Source organism: Phyllostomus discolor, chromosome 6, assembly GCF_004126475.2.
Source record: "Phyllostomus discolor isolate MPI-MPIP mPhyDis1 chromosome 6, mPhyDis1.pri.v3, whole genome shotgun sequence".
Lineage (NCBI taxonomy): Eukaryota > Metazoa > Chordata > Mammalia > Chiroptera > Phyllostomidae > Phyllostomus > Phyllostomus discolor.
The window spans coordinates 18,540,560-18,563,964 of NC_040908.2; the positions used below are offsets into that span (position 1 = coordinate 18,540,560).

Below are 23,405 nucleotides of genomic sequence, written 5' to 3' on the forward strand. Positions count from 1 at the left end.
ATTCCTTTGTGCAGTCAAACTTGAAATGTCTAAGTATGTATGTGTGAGTGTATATTTATTGTATGTTTTAAGCAAAATGATTTCATAATTCTTCCCCGTTCATTTTTTTTCTTACCAACAATAAAAATAAGTTCATTGAAAAATTATTATAGAAATAATTTACACTCATTATAAAATCCCCAAACAATATTGAAAAATATAAGGAAGTGGTACTGTTTTTGTGGAGTGGTATTTTCTTTTCATTCTTACTAGTATTTACATACAAAATAGTGTATATAGTATTAAATGTAAGTTTACGTGTACAACTGGAGTGCAATAATAAGGTGAATCCACTGCGCAGTTTAAGAACTAGACGATCACAGACACCATTAGCCCAGCTTGTGTTTCCTGCCGGGCTCCCTCTCCCGCCTTTCCTTAGCTGCTGGCATGAGTTTTGTGTTTGTCATTTTCTTGCCTTTTCAGAAAAATATATTTACTCATACTTTTTTACATCTCTGAAGCCAGTTGTGGCAAAAACAAATGAATGGGACTATATCAAACTAAAAAGCTTCTGCACAGCAAAAGAAACCTACAACAAAACAAAAAATGCAACCGACTGAATGGTAGATAATTTGCAAACAACAGCTTGGACAAGGTGTTAATATCCAAAATATACAAATAACTCATAAAGTCAACTGCTTCATTTTGTTTCTTTTTGAGATTTATAAAAGTGGCGTCTTACTCTATGTAGTCTTCTGTGATTTGCTTTTTTCCACCATTATTGTGCATCTATGATTCATTCATGGTTTATTTTCTCTTAAAAAACTAAATGTATTGGGGTGACATTGGTTAATAAAATTACATAGGTTTCTGGTGTACATTCTGATGCATCGTCTGTATATTGTATTTTGTTCACCACCCAAAGTCAGGTCTCCTTCCATCACCTTTTATTCCCCCTTCAACCCTTTCTACCTCCCCCAGCCCCCGATTTATTCATGTTTTATGTGTAGTTGTGGTTTACTTTGTAGTATAGCATTCCCTTTGATGACTGTTTCACAAGTTATTAGTCTCCTTTGGACATTTGGGTATTAACAGATTTTTTCTATTACTTTCAATATTAATATGAATATTTGTGCTATGTTTGTTCAAGGATTTCTCTGGGCTCTAACACCTAAGATGGAATTACTGAGTTTAGGCCACATGAATGTTCATTTTACAGGATAGTGCTAAATTGTTTTCCCAAATTATGCTACTAAATCATACTTGGGTCAGCATGATCTAAGAATTCCCATTGTTCTGCCTCTTAGGCAAAAATTAGGAAGTTGCCAAATTGTTACTGTAATATTTTCATTTTTTGGCATGAGTTTAATAAATGGGAGTTGATACCATATTAATAGTTTTCATTTTCTTTGTGGATTGGATTTTTTTCCTAGTATAATAAATTATATTGACATTTAATACACCAAACCCATTTTGTCAGCATTTTATTACTTTCTCTACTTATCTTTGGCAAACTACTATCTACATTTGTATGTAATATAGTAATATTAAAATATGCGCCTTCAAACATATGAAATAAGTATACTTTGCCTTTCAAAAATTATATTTTATTAGCCCTGGCTGGTGTGACTCAGTGAATTGGGCACCAGCCTGCAAATCAAAGGGCTGCCGGTTCGATTCCTAGTCATGGCACATGCCTGAGTTGTGGGCCAGGTCCCTGGATGCGGGTGTGTGAGAGGCAATGAGTTGGTGTATCTCTCACATATCAGTGTTTCTCTCCCTCCATTCTCATCTCTTTAAAAATAAATAAATTCTTTAAACAATTATATTTCATTAGATATAACATGGATTTTAGAAGTAACTTATATGTATATTTTTTATTTAAAGCACCAATTTGCAGAAGAATAATCCAGTGCATAAGTTAACTGAAGAGGAGCTGCTGGCATTTACTTCGGTGAGTAATGTCTTCTTTATTTCCATTTTCACTTCCATTCTTACAGATTATTGTGCCTCTGGTATATTCTTGCCTCAGATTGCTCACGTTGAAACACTACCGCTGAAGGAGATTAAAGGAACAAAAAAATTGGCATCTATCTTGCTGCTGATTTGAACATAAGTATTTTTTTGTGCTTGCGTAGATTTGAGGGCAGTGACCAAATGTTTCTTGTTCATTGTTTGTTCCCAGAGCGTCGCACAGAACAGGTGCTCAGTAAAGGTTCAGGATTAAACGAAGACACAGAACAGAAGTTTGAACCTTCACTCCACAGCCACTCTAGTGCACAGCCCTTCTGTAAGACCGAGGGTGATGCCTACGTGGGTGTGATGAGTAGAGAACTTCAGGGCGCGAGGGGAGCACGGGCTATGGAGGCTGGGGACGGAGGTGGTGCCGAGAGCGTGAGAGACAGCACGGAGCAGGCCAGGGAAGGGCTGCGGGCTTCGACGGTCAGCAGTGCGCTGCTCACCTGTAAGGACAGTTTGGGTGGAATACCTGGGTGGTCATTCCCGAGAATGAAGGAGGGAATGGGCTGTGAGAAAATGAAGCTGACAAAGAACACAGTTGGAGAGAATGGCACTGAAAAGGGGAGGCAGAGTAATAGATGTCTGAGGATTTGAGATCAGAGAAAGCTTTCCAGAGAGAGAAAAGTCACAGGTCAGGGGTCAGTCAGTGTCTTTCCAGCCCGTCTTTGATGAACGTGAGTTGCTTAAGATACGTCATTTCTTTCAAAGGCATTTTTATACTGTGGTTGGGACTCAAGTTAGAATTCTGATGTTTTATTCCTTTGTTTTTCTTTCAGATAAGGCAAAAATAAAGTACTCTTATCTGATAGAAAGAAAAGCTTGCTTACTTTGTACTGTAATATAAATGTTGCAAGTTGATGTTTTCTTCATGTCATTTTGGAGCTGGTTGGACATTAATCCTTCGGGTTCTGTGGGTGCCGTTTTTATTTTTCCAGTTCTTAGAAACCTTTGGTTTATCATGATAGCACGTCTGTGTTTAGGTTTTATGTGAAAATGTCCTTATTTATTCGTTACATATGCTATCAGGAATTTGACAAGTAACACATTACAAACTTTTAAAAAAGATATATTAAAAATTATTATGTACTCCTCATGCATTTACGCAGGTAATATTTATTGAATACTTAATATGTATCGGGGATTGTGCTGGTTATTGGGGAGACGGCAGGAAATAGTCTTTCCCTCTCGGAGTTTTTACATCAGTGCACATCCTTGTGGAGCCATTGTGAGCACACGGCAGACAACGAGGGAAATACAGAGAAGTGAGCAGGAGAATGGAACACAGGGTAGGGAGTAAGAATGGGCGGGGACAACCGTGTTAGGCCCGGTGGCAGGGAAGACCTCAGTGGGAAGGTGCCGCTGACCTCAGTCTGCATGAGGTGGGGCACAGGGGAGGAGGCGGGGCTCAGGAAGGGTGGGGAGCTTGAGTCGGTGTGGGGACATCCAGAGCTGGATGGGGGCAAGTGTTTAGAACACAGATGGTGGCCAGGACGCTTTGGTTTTCTGATGACTGAGGTGAACGGGATGTAGCCTAGGCAGGAGGTGTTCTTGCCGGCCTCTCCTGGGGAGGACGGTCCGTAGCTGCATCCTCCTGGGTCGGGTCTCATAAGCAGTTCATTGTGTATTGATTTTCCACAGTTGTCCCGAAAAGACACTAACGTACTCTGCTCACATTCAAACAGGTAATTTTTAGCTTTTATTATGGAAGAGGTTATATTTCTTCTTTTTAAACCTTTCTTTTTCTACTTCCTTTCTCATGCTTTTCCTCTTTTTAAATTTCTTTTCCCATTCTTGTTCATCTAAATTGGGAGGTCCTTCTGAAGAAACTAACTCCTGTAACTTCTGGTGCAGGTTAACTTATCCCTCCTGGCTTGCAGTGAAGATCATAAATTCACTTTCATGCCTTCCCTCCCAGGATTTCATAAAACATCATTTTTTTGCTCTCTCTCCTCCTCCCCCGCTTTCCCAAATCAGAACTGACCTGAGGCTGATCTCTTTTTGGAGGAAAGCTGTTCGCTGACTGTGCTTCATAGCGCTAGGCCGACCTCTTCCAAAGAGATGAGTTTGTTGCCCCGAGTAGTCTTTGACTGGTACGAAGTGGGGCAGGAGCTTACGTGTGAGGAGAGTTTCTAGTGGCCCATGCCTACTTGGGGCCCTATACCACCCCATTCTTCTTTTAGTCCTAAAGGAAGCATACAGAATATACTAGAAAACCCCAAACCAGCCCTCGTCAACTCTTCCTTTGATCTGTTAGTCCTTCTTCTAACCAGGGGTGTCCAACCTTTTGGTGTCCCTGGGAGAAGAAGAGTAGTCTTGGGCCACACATTAAGTACACAAACACTAACAAAAACTGATGAGCAAAAAAAAGGTTTTAAGTAAATTTACAGTTTTGCGTTGGGCTGCATTCATAGCCTTCCTGGGCTGCATGTGGCCCGTGGGCCACGGGTTGGACACTTTGTACGTGATACTGAACTGGATGAGTTAGAAGTGGCTCCTGGTTTTAATGAAGAATTTCATTAAAGTTTATATCTTGAAAACTATATATCCTGTATATAAATATTCTTTATTTGTAACCCACTATTTATAACTCCAAGAGTATTTGAGGCAAGAGGAACACTTCTAGGTGCTGCCCCACTTTTGAATTCTTGAACTTTGTATGTGTTTCTCTTTTAACAAGAATCATATTGGGGCTTAGGTATAACTATTTATGTATGTGTCTTATCTGCCCCGTAAGACCATAAACTCCCAGTTTTAGGGAATGAGCTCTGTTCTTCTCTGGGTCTTCTACAAGGACTGGTACAATAATTCAATACGTTACTAATACTTGTTGTTTACTAAGTGTATGCAGACTAAGAGAAGGAATGAAATGCAGGATGGGACAAAAGTGGGTTTGCAGTTGTTCGTGTGGAATATAATACAACAATGAATAGATAACAGTACAAGAATAAACTCTGTTTTGCGTACTTATATTGTAAACCTACTTTTGCCCCACCCTGTATACAAAATCCTGCAACAGAATTTACTTCTGTCCTACAGCTTTGTGCTGCATTACTCCTCTTAGTTCCAGAGTTTAGGTGCCCTACTTTAACCTACTGACTCCCTAGTGTGCCCGTACCCAGCGGTAAGGATGAGCACTTGTTTCATTTTTCGCTTCTGTGAGATGGGGGAAGGACTGACGTTCTCCTCCCGGAACACTGTTTTGAGGATCAGATTGCAGAATGGGTGTGAAAGTGCTTCCAGAAGGTAGAGGCCAGTACAGCCACAGCATTCAGTGATGAGCCAGGCCATCCGGTCACTGGTTTGTAAGGGAGTGTTTCTGTTGAAAGGAATAGAACTTTTTAAGTGGGCAAGACCCGTTAGGAATTGGCTGTAGAAGTGGGAGAGGCGGGAGCAGAGAGGAAAGAAGTAGCACACCGTTTCTCACTGGGCATCCTTTCCCTGCTCTGCAGCAGCGTGGGCGGCCGGGACCCGGGCTGTGAGCTCCTGAGATTGTGAGGTGTCTCCCTTTGCTGACAGAAGAGCAAATACAGCAGACGTCCCCATACTCTCACCAGAGAATGTGAGCTTTGCAGGGATAGGACCTTGGTTATTGGACATTTGGTAAATATTTATTGAGTAAACAAGTGAGTGGCTTATTGGTCCTGAATTTCATTCACTTCTAATGTACTGTCCTAAAATTTATTAAAGTGATGGTGTTTTTTTTTTTTAAATTTTGGAGACATTTTGCCAGTGTTTTCATGTTAGTGCAGCATTTTGAAATATATGTGAAATGTTTAGGGAAAATGTTTTTTTTATTCAGCAAGGTCAGAAGCTCGTCCTAAAAGGAATACTTTATTTTTCTTTAAGTTGTCGCTGTGGAGTGCTATTCCTGAGATATTATATCCGCTTGTTTCAGGAAAACTGAATGACTCATTGTAAAAATAGCCCATACTGTTTTAGAGAGCTCTTACGTTGTATCGCCTTGATAATTTAAAATTAGCTATGTTATCTACGTTATTTCCTTTCAGAATAGCCAAGTCAGTGACATTCAAGTAATGCTTTTAATTTCCTTTCATTGTTGAAAATGAGAACAGTTTTGTTAATTCAGACAGGTGTTTCAGTTTTAATTGGCACAGGTTTTGCTTAAGTGTGAATTGAATTGGCAACCCGCCTTCTGACTGTCTGTCTGCCTGAATCCCCAGGGTCTCCGTAAAGGAAAAAAGGGGAAAGACTTTGGAAGTTACACATTATATTGTATGCATTTTCTCTCTCTGCTATTAAATCTAAAGCTATTTAATAACTCTTATTTATGAACATAAAATAGTTTGCTAACCACTCTTACAGATTAAAACGATCATCTATTTTTCTTACAGATCATGCTCATTTCCTACTTTTAATTTTTAAAGATAGGCAGTATAACTTCACTTTTAAAGGATTTTATTTATTTTTTAGAGGAGAAGGGAGGGAGAAAGACAGGGAGAGAAACATTGCTGTGAGAGTAACATTGACTAGTTGCCTCTTGCATGTGCCCCATCTGGGGACTGGACCTGCAACCCAGGCGAGTGCTCTGACCGGGAATCGAACCCACAACCTTTCTTTGCAGGGCGATACCCAACCAGCTGAACCACAGTGGTCAGGGCAGTGGTGTAACTTGGTGGGGTAGACACAATACTTCTGATTGTGTTAGCATTACATGATGACATGTTCTAGAATATATTAAGCTGGATAGGTCAGAATTTTGAATTTCTTTGTGGTTTGAATACTTGTTTCCCAAAATGTTACTCTGTGCATTTTAATTTAATAGGCATTCGTTAATAATGAACCTTGTAGTTATCTCTGGGTTATAACTTGCAAACCTTTAAAAAAGCAGGTGATTGGTGTATTTAATTTCTTATATCAGTTTGTAGGTTCATTGTTACTAGCAGAAGCTCGATAAATATTTTTTGATGAGTTGAATGGAGCTACTTGTTACATATTCTTTTCAGGAATAGACAGAATCAGTAATAGGATTTGTGGGATCTTCCAAGGTTGTTCCTTTACCACCGTCTACTTGGGTAACTGCTACTTCTTTCTGCACAGTTACCATGGCTTAAGGTTAACACTTACTTGTGGGTTTAGTTTCAGTCACGTTGGAGTGACTGGTACTGGATCTGAACTCAGAATATAAACAACTGCAAAACCGAGCAGACTATGTGAAACAAATATATGAAAAGGGTAATAAATCATGGCCAAGTATATTCATCTCAGGAACGCACAACTAGTTTAACATGAAACAATCAATGCAATTCATCTTCTTAGTATAGTAAAGAAGAGCCACATGATTATCTCAGTAGAGATAGAAAAGCATCTGGAAAAATTCATCATACTTTTATTACAAAAACTCTAGTGAACTAGGAATAGAAGGGGTTATCAGCCTGATAAAGGGCATCTATGGAAAAATCCATAGCTAAAATTATGATTTATGAAAAACAGTCTTTCCTCCCCTAAGATCAGGAAAAAGGCACTTCTGTTCTCTATTTAACCGGAAATTCCAGTGATTACAGAGAGACATAAAGAAGATATAAAAGGTATTCAGATTAGAAAGGAATATATAAACTTATTATGCCTAGATAATAATTGTACATTACATATAGGAAACCATAAAGAATTGACATGAAAGTGGCTAGAACTAATAAGCAAGGCCTGAGAGTACAAGGTCACTATTAAAAAGTCACGTTCATATGGTCATTAGGAATGAGTAATTGGGAAAGACATTTTAAAACCACTTATGATAGGATACAGTATGAACTATTTAGTGATAAATTTAATTAAAGTATAGGACCTGTATACCAAAAATGACAAATAATGTTGAGCGAAATTAAAGATCTAAATATACGCGAGATTCACCAAGTTCACGGATTGGAATGCGTATTTATTGTCGTTGACTTGACAAAGCTGCCAAAACTGAGCTGTGAGTTGAATCAAATAGCAGTCATGATCCCAGTGGGCACTTCTTTTTTTTTTTTTGCAGAAACTGAGAATCTGATTTTAAAATTTACTTGGAGACTTTCTGCTTATGTGATGGCCAAATAAGCTCTAATTGGAACTATCTTTCATCAGATAAAAATGATAAACTATGGACAAAATAGAGAAAAGCAAAACATCAACTACCTGGTGACACTCAGCACCAAAGGCAGAATGATTCTGGAGATGATTTTTTGCTAGGAAAATGGGACTGACATTGGGTGATCCTCCTGTTTTCGTTGTTTCTGTCCTGTGGCTGAATGTCAGTATCGTAAGAGCAAGGCAACTAAAACTCTAACAGCAGTTCTGCAAGTTTAAGGACAGAGTTTGGGGCTACGATGGCTGTTGGAATGTGAGGGGGGCATTTCATAAAGGAGAGAGTCGTAGATGAGGATTCTTAGGTCCTATATATAAATTTTGCTGAAGTTTGGGTCGACCCCGAGCTACACGTGTGCAGGGCACTCACCGAGTAGCTCAGCTGAGGATGAAGGGACTCAGATGAGGTTAGAGTGGCCTGTGCATTGCAGGTTTGGCCAAATCCAGTTATGTGCTAAAACGTGAGAGCTTGACACTTTGGAACAATATAACCAACATCACACTCAATAACATAATGCTCACAGTATGTGGGGTACCATTCAGAGCCATTTACAAGAGAAAAGACAACCGATGGAGACTGACTGCAGCTGACCTGGATGTTCAGAATTAGCAGACAAGGATTAAAGGGGGAAAGCTCCTTTAATTGGACTCTGTGACATAAAGGGAAAATGCTTGTGAAGCCGCAAAGAGAGGAACATGTAGGGAAAAAATAGAAACTATAAAAAAAATAGAACCACACGGAAATCTTAAAACTGAACACGTGTGAAATAAAAAATTCTCTGGATGAGATGAACTATTGAGTGAAGATGACATAAGGAAGAGAGAACTTAAATCAATAGAAACTAGTCTGAAGAACAGAGACAGAAAAAGATAAAAAATAACCAGCAAGATCTCCTGGACATGTGGGACAGTCTCAGATGCCTAACACACAGGTAACTGGAGTGCCAAAAGGAGAGAATAGGGCAGAAAAAATATTTGAAGAAATAATGGCTAAAACTTTCCCAAAATGTGTGAAGGTCATATGCAGGCAACCCTCAGAGATGCTGGGCTGTGGTTCCAGAGCTCTGCAGCAAAGCGAGCAGCACAATCAAGTGAGTTATGATCTTTTTGCTGATGGAGCATTTTGCCTTCAGTTTGTTTAAAAAAAAAAAAAAGGCAACATCTGTGAAGTGCAGTAAAGCTTAGTGAAATAAAACAAGATACGCCTGTATTTACGGATTCAAGAGCATGAGAGAGCTAGGCAGAGAAAACCATGCCTAAGTACGTCATAGTCAACCTTGTGAAGATGAAACAGGAAATGTCTTGAAATGAAGAAGAAAAATGACATTAAACGGAAACAGTGATTCATATGTGTCCAGCTTCCCCTGGGACCATGGAGGACGGCAGATGGTGGCACAGCATTTTTAAAGGGCTGAGAGAAACAGGTATCACCCCGGAATTCTACTGCTATATTTAGTAAAATTTCCTTCAGCAATTATGACCAAATGAAGATATTTTCAGATGAAAGAAAACTAAGACATTTGTCGTCAGCAGTCCTGTACCATAAAAACGTTACAGGAAATTCTTTAGGCTGAAGAGAATAATCCAATATAGAAACTCAGGTGTTCAGTTTGACATAAAGAACATCTGAAATGGTAAATATCTGGATGAATGTACAAGAGCATCGTTTTTCTTACTATGTCTTTAAAATACATATTTCTATTCAAAACAGATTATAAATTTATCTTTTGGTATTTTCCATACTGCGAAGAAAACATACAGGGGTGGATCAGGGGACATACAGGACTGGGAGGTTTCTACATTGCATGTGAAGGACACACACTGTCATTCTAGGTAGATCGTAACAGGTAAAGACATTGTCATGCTAGAGCAACTGCTTAAAAATGCAAAGGCATCCAGTTAAAAATCTACCAAGTTAAAAAGGCAACCTGAAATATTTTCAGATAACCCAGAAAGAAGGCAGGAAAGGCGCTGCAATGGAACAACAAACAAATGCAACCAGATCTATAATTATACTGAATGCTAAAGGGTAAATACTCCAAATAAAAGTCAAAGATTATCAGAATGGAAAAATGTGACACAACTGTATGCTCTTTCTAAGAAAAGCACTTTGAATAAAAACATTCAAGTTGAAAATAGATGAACAGAAAATATCCTGTGTAAACATTAAGTATAAAAAGTTTGTATATGCTACATTAATATTAGATAAAATGGACCTCATTACAAAGAATATTTCCAGAGACGGGGCTATTTTCATAACAATAAAGAGAAAATTTACCATAACAACCATGAATGCGATGTGCCCAATGATAGCTACACAGAAATCGAAGCCCAGACTGGCAGAATGAGAGTGAGAAACAGACAGTGCCGTAGTCGTAGTAGGAGATGTTAACACTCCTCTCAGCAACAGATAGGACGAGACAAAAACAGCGAGTAAATTCAGTGACAGCTTGTACAGGGCTCTCCGGCCCCTTGACCTAATTGGCACTCACATTACAGTGCCCTCCTGACACAGCCATCCCTGGGTGTCTGCCGGGGCTTGGTTCCAGGACCCTCTGTGGGCACCAACATCCGCAGGCGCCCTAGTCCCCTGTGTAATATTAAGTAGTATTGTCATATAACTTGCACATACCTTCTTGTGTGCTTTAAATCGTTTCCACATTACCTGTACAACCTAGTAGAGTGTAAATGCCATACAAGTAGTTGTGGTACTGTATTGTGTAGGGCAAGTGACAAGAGAAATCTGTCTGTAAGTGATCGGCACAGACACAGCCCTCACAGGCCTAACTGCATGTTACAAGCCAGCAACAACGTAGCATTTTGTTTGGAATTTTTTTTTCAATTCATGGTTGGTTGAATCCGCAGATGTGGAACCTCTGGATATGGAGGGCCAATTGTTGTTTGAATGCAAGGGGCAACTAAAAAAATGGGATTTATTTATGAAAGACTGTGTGTTTATTCTTACATGTTTAAACTTTACTCACCTTCAAAGTCCTCTCCACTTGATGCACTACACCTGTCAGCCTGGTTTTTCCACTGTTCAAATAGTCACTGAACTCTTTGATTTTGATGCCTTTTAGTGCTTCTGCTGTTTTTTGTCTCACCTTTTCCACATTGGTGAAACATTTCCCTTTGAAGGCTTTTTTCATCCAGGAAAACAAAAGTTGCTCAGGTTGAGGTGGAGTGAATAGGGAGGGTGGGGCACAGGGGTCGATGCTGTTTTTTTGTCAGAAACTGCTGAACACTCAGTGTGGTGTGGGCAGGTGCATTCGTAAATCACCCACCATGAAATGGGCAAATGCTTTGAAAAAGTCTTAAAAAAAAATTACCGAAGCCAAATGCAGCCTCTCACAATAACACCAGTTGGCACACTGATACAGGTGGGTTTCTGGAACACTCATCTAGTGAGGGAAGCCTGTACTACAAAGGGCCCGCCCTTCAGAAGATAATTCCGGTATTTTTTGGTTCCCCCTCGTATATTTCTTTGCAAGTATACATGTTCAGCAAGACCATGTACTGGGCCAGTAAAACAAGTCTAAATGGATAAAAAGTTAACATCATAATGAGTATATTCTCTTTCTATAACAGAATTAAATTTGAGATAAATAACTGTTAAGGATCTAGAAAATCTCAAAATATTTAGAAACCAAATAATTAAACAACATACTTTGTCCATGGATCAATGAAGAAATCACAAAGGAAATTTATATATAAAAGTCAACCATTAACCTAAGTCATTGACCCCAATGTTGTAACAATTTTCTCATGTTTTCATAAAGTAAAATTGTTGTAACATTGGCGTAATGAACAGTTTTTAACTAGGATACTAAGTGCATGAACCATAAAAGAAAAATTGGATGAAAAGATAAATTGGACTTTGTTAAAATTAAAACCTTCTGCTCTTTGAAGAACATTATTAAGAAAATGAATAGACCAGACACAGAGTAGGAGAAAATATTTACAGCACATATATATTATAAAGGACTTGTATCCAGAATAAATACTGTTTCCAACTCAATAATAATAGGGCAAACAAACCAATTAAAAATGGACAAATGATTTGAACAGACGCTCAAGAGCATGAAAAATGCTTAATAGCATTAATCGTTGGGAAAATGCAAATCAAAACCACCAGATCCCACTCTGGAAGGCTCATACACTGTGAATGTAATGTGAAATGGCAATACCACTTTGGAACAGAGTTAATCATCTGTTCCACCTCTGGGTGTTTATCTGTCAGACTCACACACCGGTGTTCACAGCTGCTCAGTCCGTAACAGTTTAGATCTGGAAACGCCCCACCCACCCATCCGTCAACAGCAAAGGAGAAACTGCCCCGTACTCATCTAAAGAAACGGTTCTCAGCAGTAAAGAGAAATGAAGCACTCATATGTGTAACAGGGTGGGTGTGTCTGAAAAACCTGACTCTGAGTTACAGAAGCCAGATTGTATGATTTCACTTCACTGGAATTCTAAAATCGGCAAAAGGAAATCATAATGACCGAGCATCGGTCACGTGTTGATGGCAGAGGGGAGCAAGGGAACATGACAGGTCGATGGAAATTTTGTATATCTTGATTTCAGGGTGGTTGAATGGGTGTATACCTTTGTCAAAACAGATCAAACACCACACTAAATATGGTTTTATTTTATTATATGTATCATATTTCAGTAAAGTCACTAAGAATGTCCTCAAGGGGGAAATGCATATGTACTATTTAGAGCTATCGTATGTAAGATTGGTTAGTTTATCACAGTCAGTTTCGGTTCCAGTGTAGATTTGTCCATGTCATCAATTCCAGAAGCAGAGCACAAAATACCCAACCCACCTAATGTATTAAGTGGAAAGAATGTGTTGCAGAAGAACAAATTCCCAATAGGAAGTTGCTTGGTCTCCACATTCGGTATGAAGTAGATTCCCTTTTAAGGCAAAATCAGGCTAGTTTTTACCAAATATTTTTGGACACCTGTGTTCAAGAGAAACTCCAACATTTAAGTGGAGGAATATACTGTGTAGAGCTCTAGGTGGGGTTACTTTTGACCCTGAGCATCTAACACAGGTTATTGACATTAAAACGTTTGTTGAATTTTTCTCCCTCGTGATTAGGAGTCAACACACACAATGAACAGAAGGATAGCTGGGATGAAGGTAAAATCTTAGGAGTTCGCAGGTCAGGACACTTGTGCATACAAGAGCATAGGTCATTGACATCTAAAATTAAGCGAGGTATTAATATGTGATTTCAAGCAGCTTTTTGTATTAATAGATATAAAAATAGCTAATTAGTATAATTATTTTAAATCTGTCAATGCCATTTTTAGTAGACTCTATATCAGGCCTGAATGTTAAACTATTGGTTGTATGGTAAGGTTTTAACAAATGGGTAAAGGATATATATACAGGGATTTTTTGTATTACAGCTTTTCTGAAAGAAAAATTAAATTTGAAAACAAAAAATTAAAGGAAAAAACCTCTAGCACAAAACTGTGTAGAAAATGAGAGAAGCCCATCACTGCCCTGTGGCCGGGTGGCCGTGCTACTTGGGCTGACGCTGTGAGCGGGCTGTCTGGGATGTGCTCCGGCACTGTGAACTTCGGTCTGCCTGCGGCATCTCACTGGGTTTCAGCCTCATGTCTTGCCCCACATTGTCTTCAGTGGCAAAGGAAATAGGGAGGAGTTATGAAATAAACCTAATGGCACAGCTTAAAAGAAAGAAAGGGAAGACAAGGGCGAGAGATCAGAGGCTTCTGCTTCTGCCGGTATGGCAGATAAGGTGCTCTGGGAGCCCTCCGGCTGCAGGATAGTTAAACCCTGGAGAGAGTGCTGCTTCAGACCGTGCTGGTCTCCCAAGAAGTCAAGGAGGCATCTAAGGAGTCTTCCCACCTGACTGAAGTACACGTGTGTGTGCACAGACGTGAAGAGAAATCAGCAGCTGGGCTTGGGGCCAGAAGTGAGGGCAGGCAGCTGGGGTCTGGGTAGGCAGCTGTGAAGGACGGAGTTAGCTGTGGCAATGGTGCTTCAGAGCCTTCCCCTGACCTTGACCCTCGGGATGGTGAGCTGACCCTGAATTCATGGTGCTGCCTGGCTGTGGCTGCAGAAACCTCTCTTTCTCTCTCCTTCCCTCTCCTTCTCTCTCCCTCTCCCTCTCCCTCCCTCTCTCTCTCTCTCTCTTTCTCTCTCTCTCTCAGACATCTCTAATCCCAAATTAAAACTGAGCAGTGAACTCACGACTAAAGATGGACAGACAGAAGAGAGGCAAGCCACTGCGATGGCAAGTCAACAGAGACACCAAACAACAGACAAAGGACAAGTTGCAGTTTTCTGATTCCTAATATAGAACAGCTGTGTGTGGGACATTTGAAAAATACAGGGTGTAATTGCAAAGGTCTGAACGACTTCCATTAGTTATTAGACTTTTATGATTTAGGAGAGAAAATACAACTTCTAGAAATAATTTGAAATTATTACAGAAAAATGTAACCCGTGCTTATCCATATCAGAGAGATGGTTTAAAACACCAAGTTGTATATAACAGGTATTCCAGAAATTGCAGTCATAGAAGTATACCTAAGAAACTCTTACATCTGCATCAGTAGACAGGCACAAGAATATTTGATATGCCCTGACTTATGTAGCTCAGTGGATTGAGCATGGGCCTGTGAACCAAAGGGTTGCTGGTTCAATTCCCAGTCAGGGCACATGCTTGGGTTTCCAGCCAGGTCCTCAGCTGGGGGTATGGGAGAGACCACCAATCAATGTATCTCTTGCATGTCAATGTTTCTCTCCCTCTTTTTTTCCCTCCCTTCCCCTCTATCTAAGAATAAATAATTAAATTTTTAAAAAGTCCCATATTCATAGGCATTTGTTATTATAATTTATAACTTAGATTTTAGGTACTTCTAATCTTCTATATTATCAATAATACATAAAATCTAAAAACTATTTTGAGCAATAGCAAGATCATTTAAATGTTATTTGAGAAACAGTTTTAAAGATTAAACAGTACTGATTTCATTGCATACATTTTACTTTTAAATGAATCTCATTGTATTTCATTAGGCTGGTGAGAAGCAGAATCAGTGATGATGGAAAACATTAATAAAAGGTAAAGGGAAGAAACCTTAAGTAAGAAAAGCCCCTTAGTGGGGCATACAGTCCCCAGATAAGAGAAATATATAGGCCTTCTAGCTAGGATGGTAACACATTTAACACTGAGGCGTCTGAGCCTTGGCTGGTGTGGCTCAGTACATTGAGCACTGGCCTGCGGACCAAAGGGTCACTGGTTCGATTCTCAGTCAGAGCACATGCCTGGGTTTCCAGCCAGGTCCCCAGTAGGGAGTGTGTGAGAGGCAACCATACACTGAGGTGTACTTCTGCTTTTGGCTGTCATCAAAGCTAAATCTCTTAGGCTTTTTGACATTATGAATTAACAGCGTGCTAAAGAATGAAACATTCAGTTTGAAAATAATTTACATGTTTTCAATAAGTCTGCTTTTCATGCCAGCGTGAGGGGCGCCTCAGGTTGCACTGATGAACTGGCACCTCCGGAATGCTGATCTTTCTGTTTTGAGGCAGCAAATGACCAACAGCTTGACCTCTCTGGTGTCTGCTTTCTGTTACTATATGAAAATTTGCAGAGCATTGAAAAGAGCTTTGAAAGCGTTGTACTAGCAGGAGATCCAGAGTCACAGGATTTGCCAAGCATACTACTAGATGTGATGGGAGAAATAAAGGTATAAAGCATAGGACTTGCCCTCATGAAATTTTTAGTTTCGCCAAGATCAGATACACTTATGGTAATGTAATTAGCAATACCAGGCGGTTTAAACTGCAGATCGCTAGCACAGATACATAAATCCCTTAACTGTTCAGAAAAGAAGAACATGTTTAGGAAGGAGCAGCCAAAGAAGTCTTTGTTCACCATGCAGGGATTGGAGTCGGCCTGGAGACAGATGGGGCTGGATAGAGCGGTGGCAGGAGCAAAGACAGGGAGGAGATGGGGAGGAGGGAGCTGTCCTGGGCTCGCTTACCTGGATCGGGCGATTCGCTGGGGTAGTAGTGAGTCTTGCAGAAAACTAGATTGGAGACGGATTTTAAATGGTCCACAGAGCAAGGACTGGGAATTGGGACTGATGTTCCACTTCATGGGAAATAATTTATAGAGTAAATTTGGAATTTAAACTTATTGTCATTTGGTATTGATTTGATTTGATTTGATTCTGTTTTTCATTTGGTGCTGATTTTAACAATGAATAATCTTTTAAATAGAACATTAATAGAAGGGGGAGTGGTTCTTCTTTTTATAGTATTTCTTTGTTTCTTGCTTTGTAAGGCCAGCCTGACCTGGGTGGGCACCGTCCGATGTGGCTTCAGTGTAACAGCCGTGGGATCACACGCCCACAGGAGAGCTCTGAGCTGGCTCCTGGCTTTGGTTTATGTGTGGGAAGCAGCTATCTGGAAGCTCCTTCACGTTTAGAGGGCAGACTGGCTGTCTGTCTCGTACAGCACCCCAGTGACCTCTGGAAGAAGACTGTATGAAATGTGCAGTGATAAGAATGAAAAGGAAATTTGTTTTTAATAGAAACAACACCCCAGATCTTCTTTGATGACGTTACAAAATTTTCTTTGCTACTTTTCTGGGAATGCAGGTTATGTTAGATATAGTTAGAAATTGTTAGCTATATATATAAAATGATGCATATATATATATACACACACACACAGTGTGTCATAGTGTTACAGTTTACTTTTTAGTGCAAGGTGAGTGGTGTTCACCAGCCTTTTCGAGCACTTGGCAGTTTCCTCAGATGTTGGAGCATCACAGTTCCTTTGCTAGTACTCGAGTCCGCTCAGGTGGCCTGTCTTAAAGCGATATGCTGTGTGCATGGAGGACTCGATATTTTAAGCTTCCCAGTTTCCTGAAATTAACCTACATAATGAAAGTGTTCCCTAACAAAATTTTAGCAGTGTGACTTTTTGGCGGTGGTGGTGGTTTGGTTTTGTGGACCTCACGCTGACTTTAAAGTTCCTGTGGAAATGCAAGGGACGAATAGCTGGCCAGGCTGACGGAGGCCGGACCGGAGTGCCGGCACGTGGGGCAGCACGTGCTGCGAGGGGCCTGTCTCCAGGGCGCAGCGCTCCGCACGCCGTGGCCCTGGCCTGGCAGCCCCAGCACCGCCCGGGAACCCGAGAGACCTGGATTGTTCTGGCTCCACTGCAGCCCCGTTAAATCAGAGTCTCTGGGGTCGGGGCGGAGGAGCTGTGTTTTAACAGTCTTTCTAGGTTATTCTTTGTGCTTCAGAATCGGAGAAACACTGAGTTGAGACATCCTGACGTAGGAAATACAGACCACCAGTGGAACACACGGAGGTTCCAGAAACAGACCCACACACACACGGCTCACCCAGTCCTGACAGCGTGGGCGTTGCGGTGCGGTGGCGATTGGGTGGGCTTTTCAGTAAACGCGGTGATTTGTTTCCATGTGGGAGAAAGCTGTCTTAACCCATGAGTGTATACTATATATGGAAAAACCAATTCCAGATTGAGTATTTAAAAGTGAAAACTGTGAAGCTTTTAGAGGAGAAATATAGGAGAACATCTTTGAGACCTTAGGCCCAACAGGACAATACAGCTCTAACCATAAAAAAAAACAAAAACAAAAAATAAACTGGACTATATTAATATTTAGCACTTCTTTATCTCAAAGGCCACATCGGTGTTTGTGAAGTGCTCTGACCAGGGCCGGGTCAGCACATTGTGTGTGTTATTTAAGTGTTTGCCAAACGAGAGTAAGTAAATGACACGTTCCCTCCTCCAGCAAAATGGTGGAGGACTTGTGTCCGTAAAATATAAAGGTTACTTACAAGTTATCCAGAAAAATTCTGACAACCCAATAGAAAAAAATGGGCAAAGAACTCAAGAGGCATTTACTAAAGGGGCATTAAAATGGTTATTAACATATTAAAAGGTGCTCAACTTTATTAGTCGTTAGAGAAATGCAAATTAAAACCATAATGGAATGGTATTACATACCCAGCAGAATGGCTAAAATGCAAGAAAAAAAATAGCATTGAAGGTTGCGAGGATGGAGGCAACAAGAAATCTGTAATGTTTCTAATAAGAGTGTCAAGTAGAATAAACTTTTAGAAGATTGGCAGTATCCGTGAAAGCTGAATGTAGTCACACTCTGTGACCTACCAGTTTCACCCCTAGGTATACACCCAACAGAAATGCCTGTACCTGTTCACCTAAAGAACACGTCTCAGAGTGCACGGAATAGTGCAGTCTCGTAGCACATCTAGAATGTTCATAGACCCCAATTGAAAACTACCTAAGTGCCCATTAGCAGTATAATGGGAAAATAAATTGTATATTTATGCATGGAATGTTATGGAGCAATAAAATGAATATTCTACAACTATATGTGACTAAGTGAATGAATCTTTCGAACACAATATTGAGCAAAAGAAGCCAGGTGCAGAAGAGTACTGATTACGTTTGCATGAAGTAGGAAATCATGCACCGTGACCAATGGTGTTAGAAGTCAGCACAGTGGTTACTCTGTGCAGAGAGGCAGGAAGCTGACCGAGACAGAGAACTGGGGGGCCAGTGGGTGCTGGTCTTGTTGCTTTTGATCTGGTGCGGGTTGCATAGATCCGTTCAGTTTGTGAAAATTCGTTGTGTGCATCTGTCTGTGTATCTCTGTAGATATCTCTATAGTGCTTTAATTGGAAGAAACCTTGGATCTGGTAGCTGTTTCTTTGCCTCATCAAACTGAAAAACACGTGGAAAGGCATTCACATTCGTGCTCAGCTAAATTGCAATGGTGGTTCTTTCGTCCTTCTGAGAGAATAGTGTCTTTAAGAAAAGGAATGTTGATAAAGCACCTTTTCTCAGCACATTTTAACCAGACTAGAATTTCTTCCGTAAAAGTAAATAATTTCTTTCAGACTGTGACCACATTTGTTCTACTTTCTAGTGTGGATGTATTAATGTATTAACTTCATGTAAGTATTTGACTATTTTTAGGCCTGAAGGTAACTAACATTCATGCCCTTCCATGGGGGCGATGCTAAGCGCTGTGCCGGCAGGCCGAGTGCTGCAGTGGAGCGTGGGTGGAGTGGTCACAGCTGAATGTGTGGGTGGGTGACCTGGCCCACCCTGTGCCTTCAGGGACGTGGCAGCTCGCTCCCCTGGGTGGGTGAGGAGGAGCCCGGCTGAGAGCCACTGTTATAGAGGCTTTTGCAATTGAGTAGTTTTACTGTATTTCTCTCAGAACAAGAAGTTAACCGTTACCAACCTTCTAGTAATTTGTTATTTAGGACCAATCTAGCATAACATTTTCAGAAATTTACAGAGTATTTTTGAAAAACGAGTGAATTATTGAGAACAAATTGTAAATGATCAGAATTAGAAACATGACATATTTTACATCTTTGTAAGTATGTATTGATTGGGGAAAAATAGAGGATGAGAGGATTAAAAATAAAGTGTTCACCCTAATTTAACTATGTAGAAATATATCAGAATGTTTTCATGTGCTAATATAACCCAGCCTTTGGGAAACAAATTCTGAAATTTAGGAGGTGCTGAATATATGTACAGGATGTGGCATCCAAAAAACCACTAGATCCTTAGTGGATTTAAAATATAATGAAATATTGGTTTGGGCACAGCTTATATTTTTATCTTCTGTTTTCCGTTTTAAGTCTTGAACAAAACTAAAATCGACTGTACGATTGCTCTGTCCCTTGAAGGTTTTTTCCAGTAATGATTTTGTAATATGTATGTGCTATTATTTTGATTGTGGTAAAATATACATGACATAAAATTTACCATTTTAACAATTATTTTTAAACATTTTATTTGTCTACTTTTTAGAGAGAGGGGAGGGGAGGGAGAAAGAGAGGGAGAGAAACATCAATGTGTGAGAGAGACGTTGATCGGTTACCTCTCACATGCCTCTCCCTGGAACCTAGTCCACAACCCAGGCATGTGCCCTGACTGAGAATTGAACCTGCGACCTTTTGGTTTGCAGGCTGGCCCTCAATCCATTGAGCCACACCAGCCAAGACCCATTTTAACAATTTTTAAGTGTTTAGTTTAGTGGCATTTAGGACATCCACATTGTTGTGCGATTATCACCACCATCCATCTCCAGAACATTTTTATCATCCCAAACGGAAACTGTCCTCATTGAACAGTATCCCCGCGTTCTCCCTTCTCCCCAGCCTCTGGCAACCACCACGCTGCTTTCTGTTTCCGTGAGTGTCACTGTTGTAGGTACCACATGTAGTTGGAATCATAAAATAGTTGTTCTTGTATGTCTGGCTTATTTTGCTTAGTGCAGTGTTTTGGGGTTCACCTGTGTATATCAGAACCTCCTTCCTTTAGAGGGCTGGCCAATAATATTCCAGACTGGATGCTGTGATAGAGAATCACTGGGGACAGACGGAGTCACTAAGGTAGGCGGTCAGGAAAGGCTGTCCGAGGAGTTGGCATTGCAGCTGAGACCTGAAGGGTGAGACTGAGCCAGCAGGAGGAGGAAGGCACCCGTTTTTAGGTCTGAAGCTGTGTGGAGTGAAGAGTAGCAGCCCTCACACATGGTAGACTCTGGATCAGCGCCACCGTCCGTGTGGACGGGCTACAGCGGGGAGCAGCCGGGCTGGTGTTCTCTCCCCTGGGTTTCCTTGCTCAACTGTTCGCCTGGGGATTTTTTTTTAATATAATTTTCTTTATAAGTCAGTAGAGCATTATAGCATATCTCTCCTATTTAGTCTTCTTTTTCTTTACCGACTGTCTTGCATCATGATTGATTCTTACCTTGTAAGCAGCAGCGTTTACAAGGCGTGTTAAATGCAGCCTATCTGCCGTTACCTCCTTTCAGGCTTCCCGCTTTATATCTCCCAGCCAAATGGGTATAAGACACATGCAGTCTTCAATGATGTTATTATCCAGTCGGTTCCTTCTTTAAAGCTTTTCAAATGTCTATTCGCCAGATTGCATTTTACTTTCCGTGTTTAGTGAGAATGTTTTGTTTGACCTTCACATGAAAGTCCCAGGCAGACTCTTGTTCTCGTGCCAGCAGAGAAAGCAGTCTGACTGCTGTTTTTCTGGGGAAAATATGGCCCCCTGTGGTGTGCGGACCCTCTGAAAGTTGGGCTGTAACTCGGACAGGCCCGGAGCCGACCCGTGTGCCGCTATGTGGAAGGAACGTGCTAAGCCTGCCGAGCTCAGGGGAGGCCTGCATGCATGACGGCCTTGCAAACCCGGATGGTCCGAAATTAAAACTTAATAGCTAAAAGCAACTAATGGCAGGTAGTCGTGCCCTAGGCTCGAGTCCTCCCTGACAAATGTCCATTTTTACCTTAACTGAGCCTGTCTGTTGTGTTATTGCATCCACTGTAACACACCTTTGGAACAGCCAGAGTTATTTCCTGCCCCCACCCCCCCACCCCACCCCTCAAGCATGGGCACAGTGGCAGAGGGAGACCACAGATCCCCGCATCATTATTGTTACTGTGTTGATTTTTGACTGTTAACTGTCCTGTACCCACCTAGTGAAAGAGGTATGTCTATCATTTTTTTATCCAATCCCGGAGGTTCCCTCCCACCCCGTCTGTTGCCTTCTCCCGCCTTCCTAATCTATCTCCAGTGCATTTCATGTAACCCCCTTCCGTCTTCTCTTTTGATTATAATGTATAAAGGAAGGTGCAAAACTGCCATTTTGGGGGGCATTTTCTCAACTTTGCTTTCCAGCAGTTGTCAGTTTGGCTCAAATAAACTCACAAAATTCTTTACAGGTTTGAATGTTTCTTATGTTGACAGTGCCTTTTTTGGTAAAGTGATCAGTGCAGTTGGCAGCTGGAGGAGAGGAAAAGATTTCTTTCATCCTTGCAGGGTCCCTGGCTGAGTCTGAACTTTAAACTGACAAAGATTAACAGGAGAAAAAGCACACTTATTTATTTAATATTGATTTTGCATACATGGGAGCCTGCGTAAGGAAATGAAGACCTGAGGAAACAGCTAATTAGCCCTGAACACTTTTCCATGAGGTTTGATGAAGAGTGGGCCATCCCAGGAGAGGAGGAGGGAAGTGTAGCCAACTGGGGGAATCTTAGTGAGACCCGCTGTTGGGCGCCTTTCCTCAGGTTAGAGAGAGGGCACCTCCCCAGGAGCGTTTTCTGACCTTTTTCAGCGGAGAAGGCGAGGGGCGGGGTCAGAGTGACCCTCCTGCTCCTGCTTCCTAAAGCTCCTTCAGCATAAAGCATTCAGGATGCCAGGCTGCCATACTTTGGGAGTGCCGTGTCCTGAGCCCCCATCGGACTTCAGCGCCATCACCCGCACCCACTCTGCATGGCGATTTCCTGTGAAGGGTGAGAGAAGGCATTATAGGAGGAGAGACCTGGGAGGGGGCCCCTGTGCTTTACGTGGGCACCCTGGCAGGCTTTGAGAAGCTTCACAAATTCATCTTTAAGCCTCACAGCTCCGTGAGAGATGCGAATGGCTGTTCCTGTTTACCAAGGAGGAACATGAGACCCAGGGAGGTCACAGCTAATCACCTCACTTGGTGGAGCTGGGATTCCAATCAAGCGCTGCCTGGTGTGGAGACTTCCCCATTGTTCTGCGGAGCCCTGTCCTGAGTGCTCTTTGTCCTGGTGCCAGGAGGTGACAGATGTCCCTTTAATGAGTGAGGAGGAAAAAACGGCAGCAATACCCATACCACCCACTGTAGGTAGCAGAATCCATTTGCAGATTTACTTAATGAAGCAAGTTCTTTCTTTTGAAAGTTCTTGAGATCATATTTTATAATAAAATCTTGGGCCAAGTAGTGATACACATTTTAAAGAATTAGGTTTTTATTGTCTTCTGTTTTATTTTTTAGGTATTTGTAGTGCCATATACACCTTTTATGTTGGTAAATTCACTGTATTTATAGATTTAAATAATAAAGGCTAACAAGATAAGGTTATGTGTTAATTTTATAAACTATATTTCAAGGAAATTAAAATATTTTAGTTCACAGAGTTAGTTCCAGGAAAATAAGACTACCTGCTAGACACTGCATTCATACAATGCAGTCTCTGGGAGGGCTGGGGCTTGCCTGTCGAGCCTGCTGCCCTGACCTTGGGCTCCGTGCACACGGCCTTGTGCTGAGTAGGTGCTCCAGTGCATCGTGAGCACACACGCCTCAGCGAGACCCCGTTCTTTGGATCCCCCCTTGTGTATTCTTTGCCTACCCCTCCTCTTCCACTCTCTCTTCACCACAGCAGTCTCCTGAAGTTATTCACTGAGTCCTCTTCTTACCCACTCCCCCAGTGTTTCGGGT

General features: G+C 41.2%; 1 protein-coding gene across 2 annotated transcripts in view; it reads left to right on the forward strand.

Moving 5' to 3' along the window:
- Positions 1–23,405, forward strand: part of TTC27 (tetratricopeptide repeat domain 27) — a 139,198-nt gene that overhangs the window by 36,390 nt on the left and 79,403 nt on the right. For both annotated transcript variants that reach the window (XM_028515689.2, XM_036027826.1), the window contains exon 9: positions 1,867–1,933. In XM_028515689.2, the coding sequence (XP_028371490.1) occupies positions 1,867–1,933 (67 nt within the window). The remainder of the gene's footprint in view (positions 1–1,866; positions 1,934–23,405) is intronic.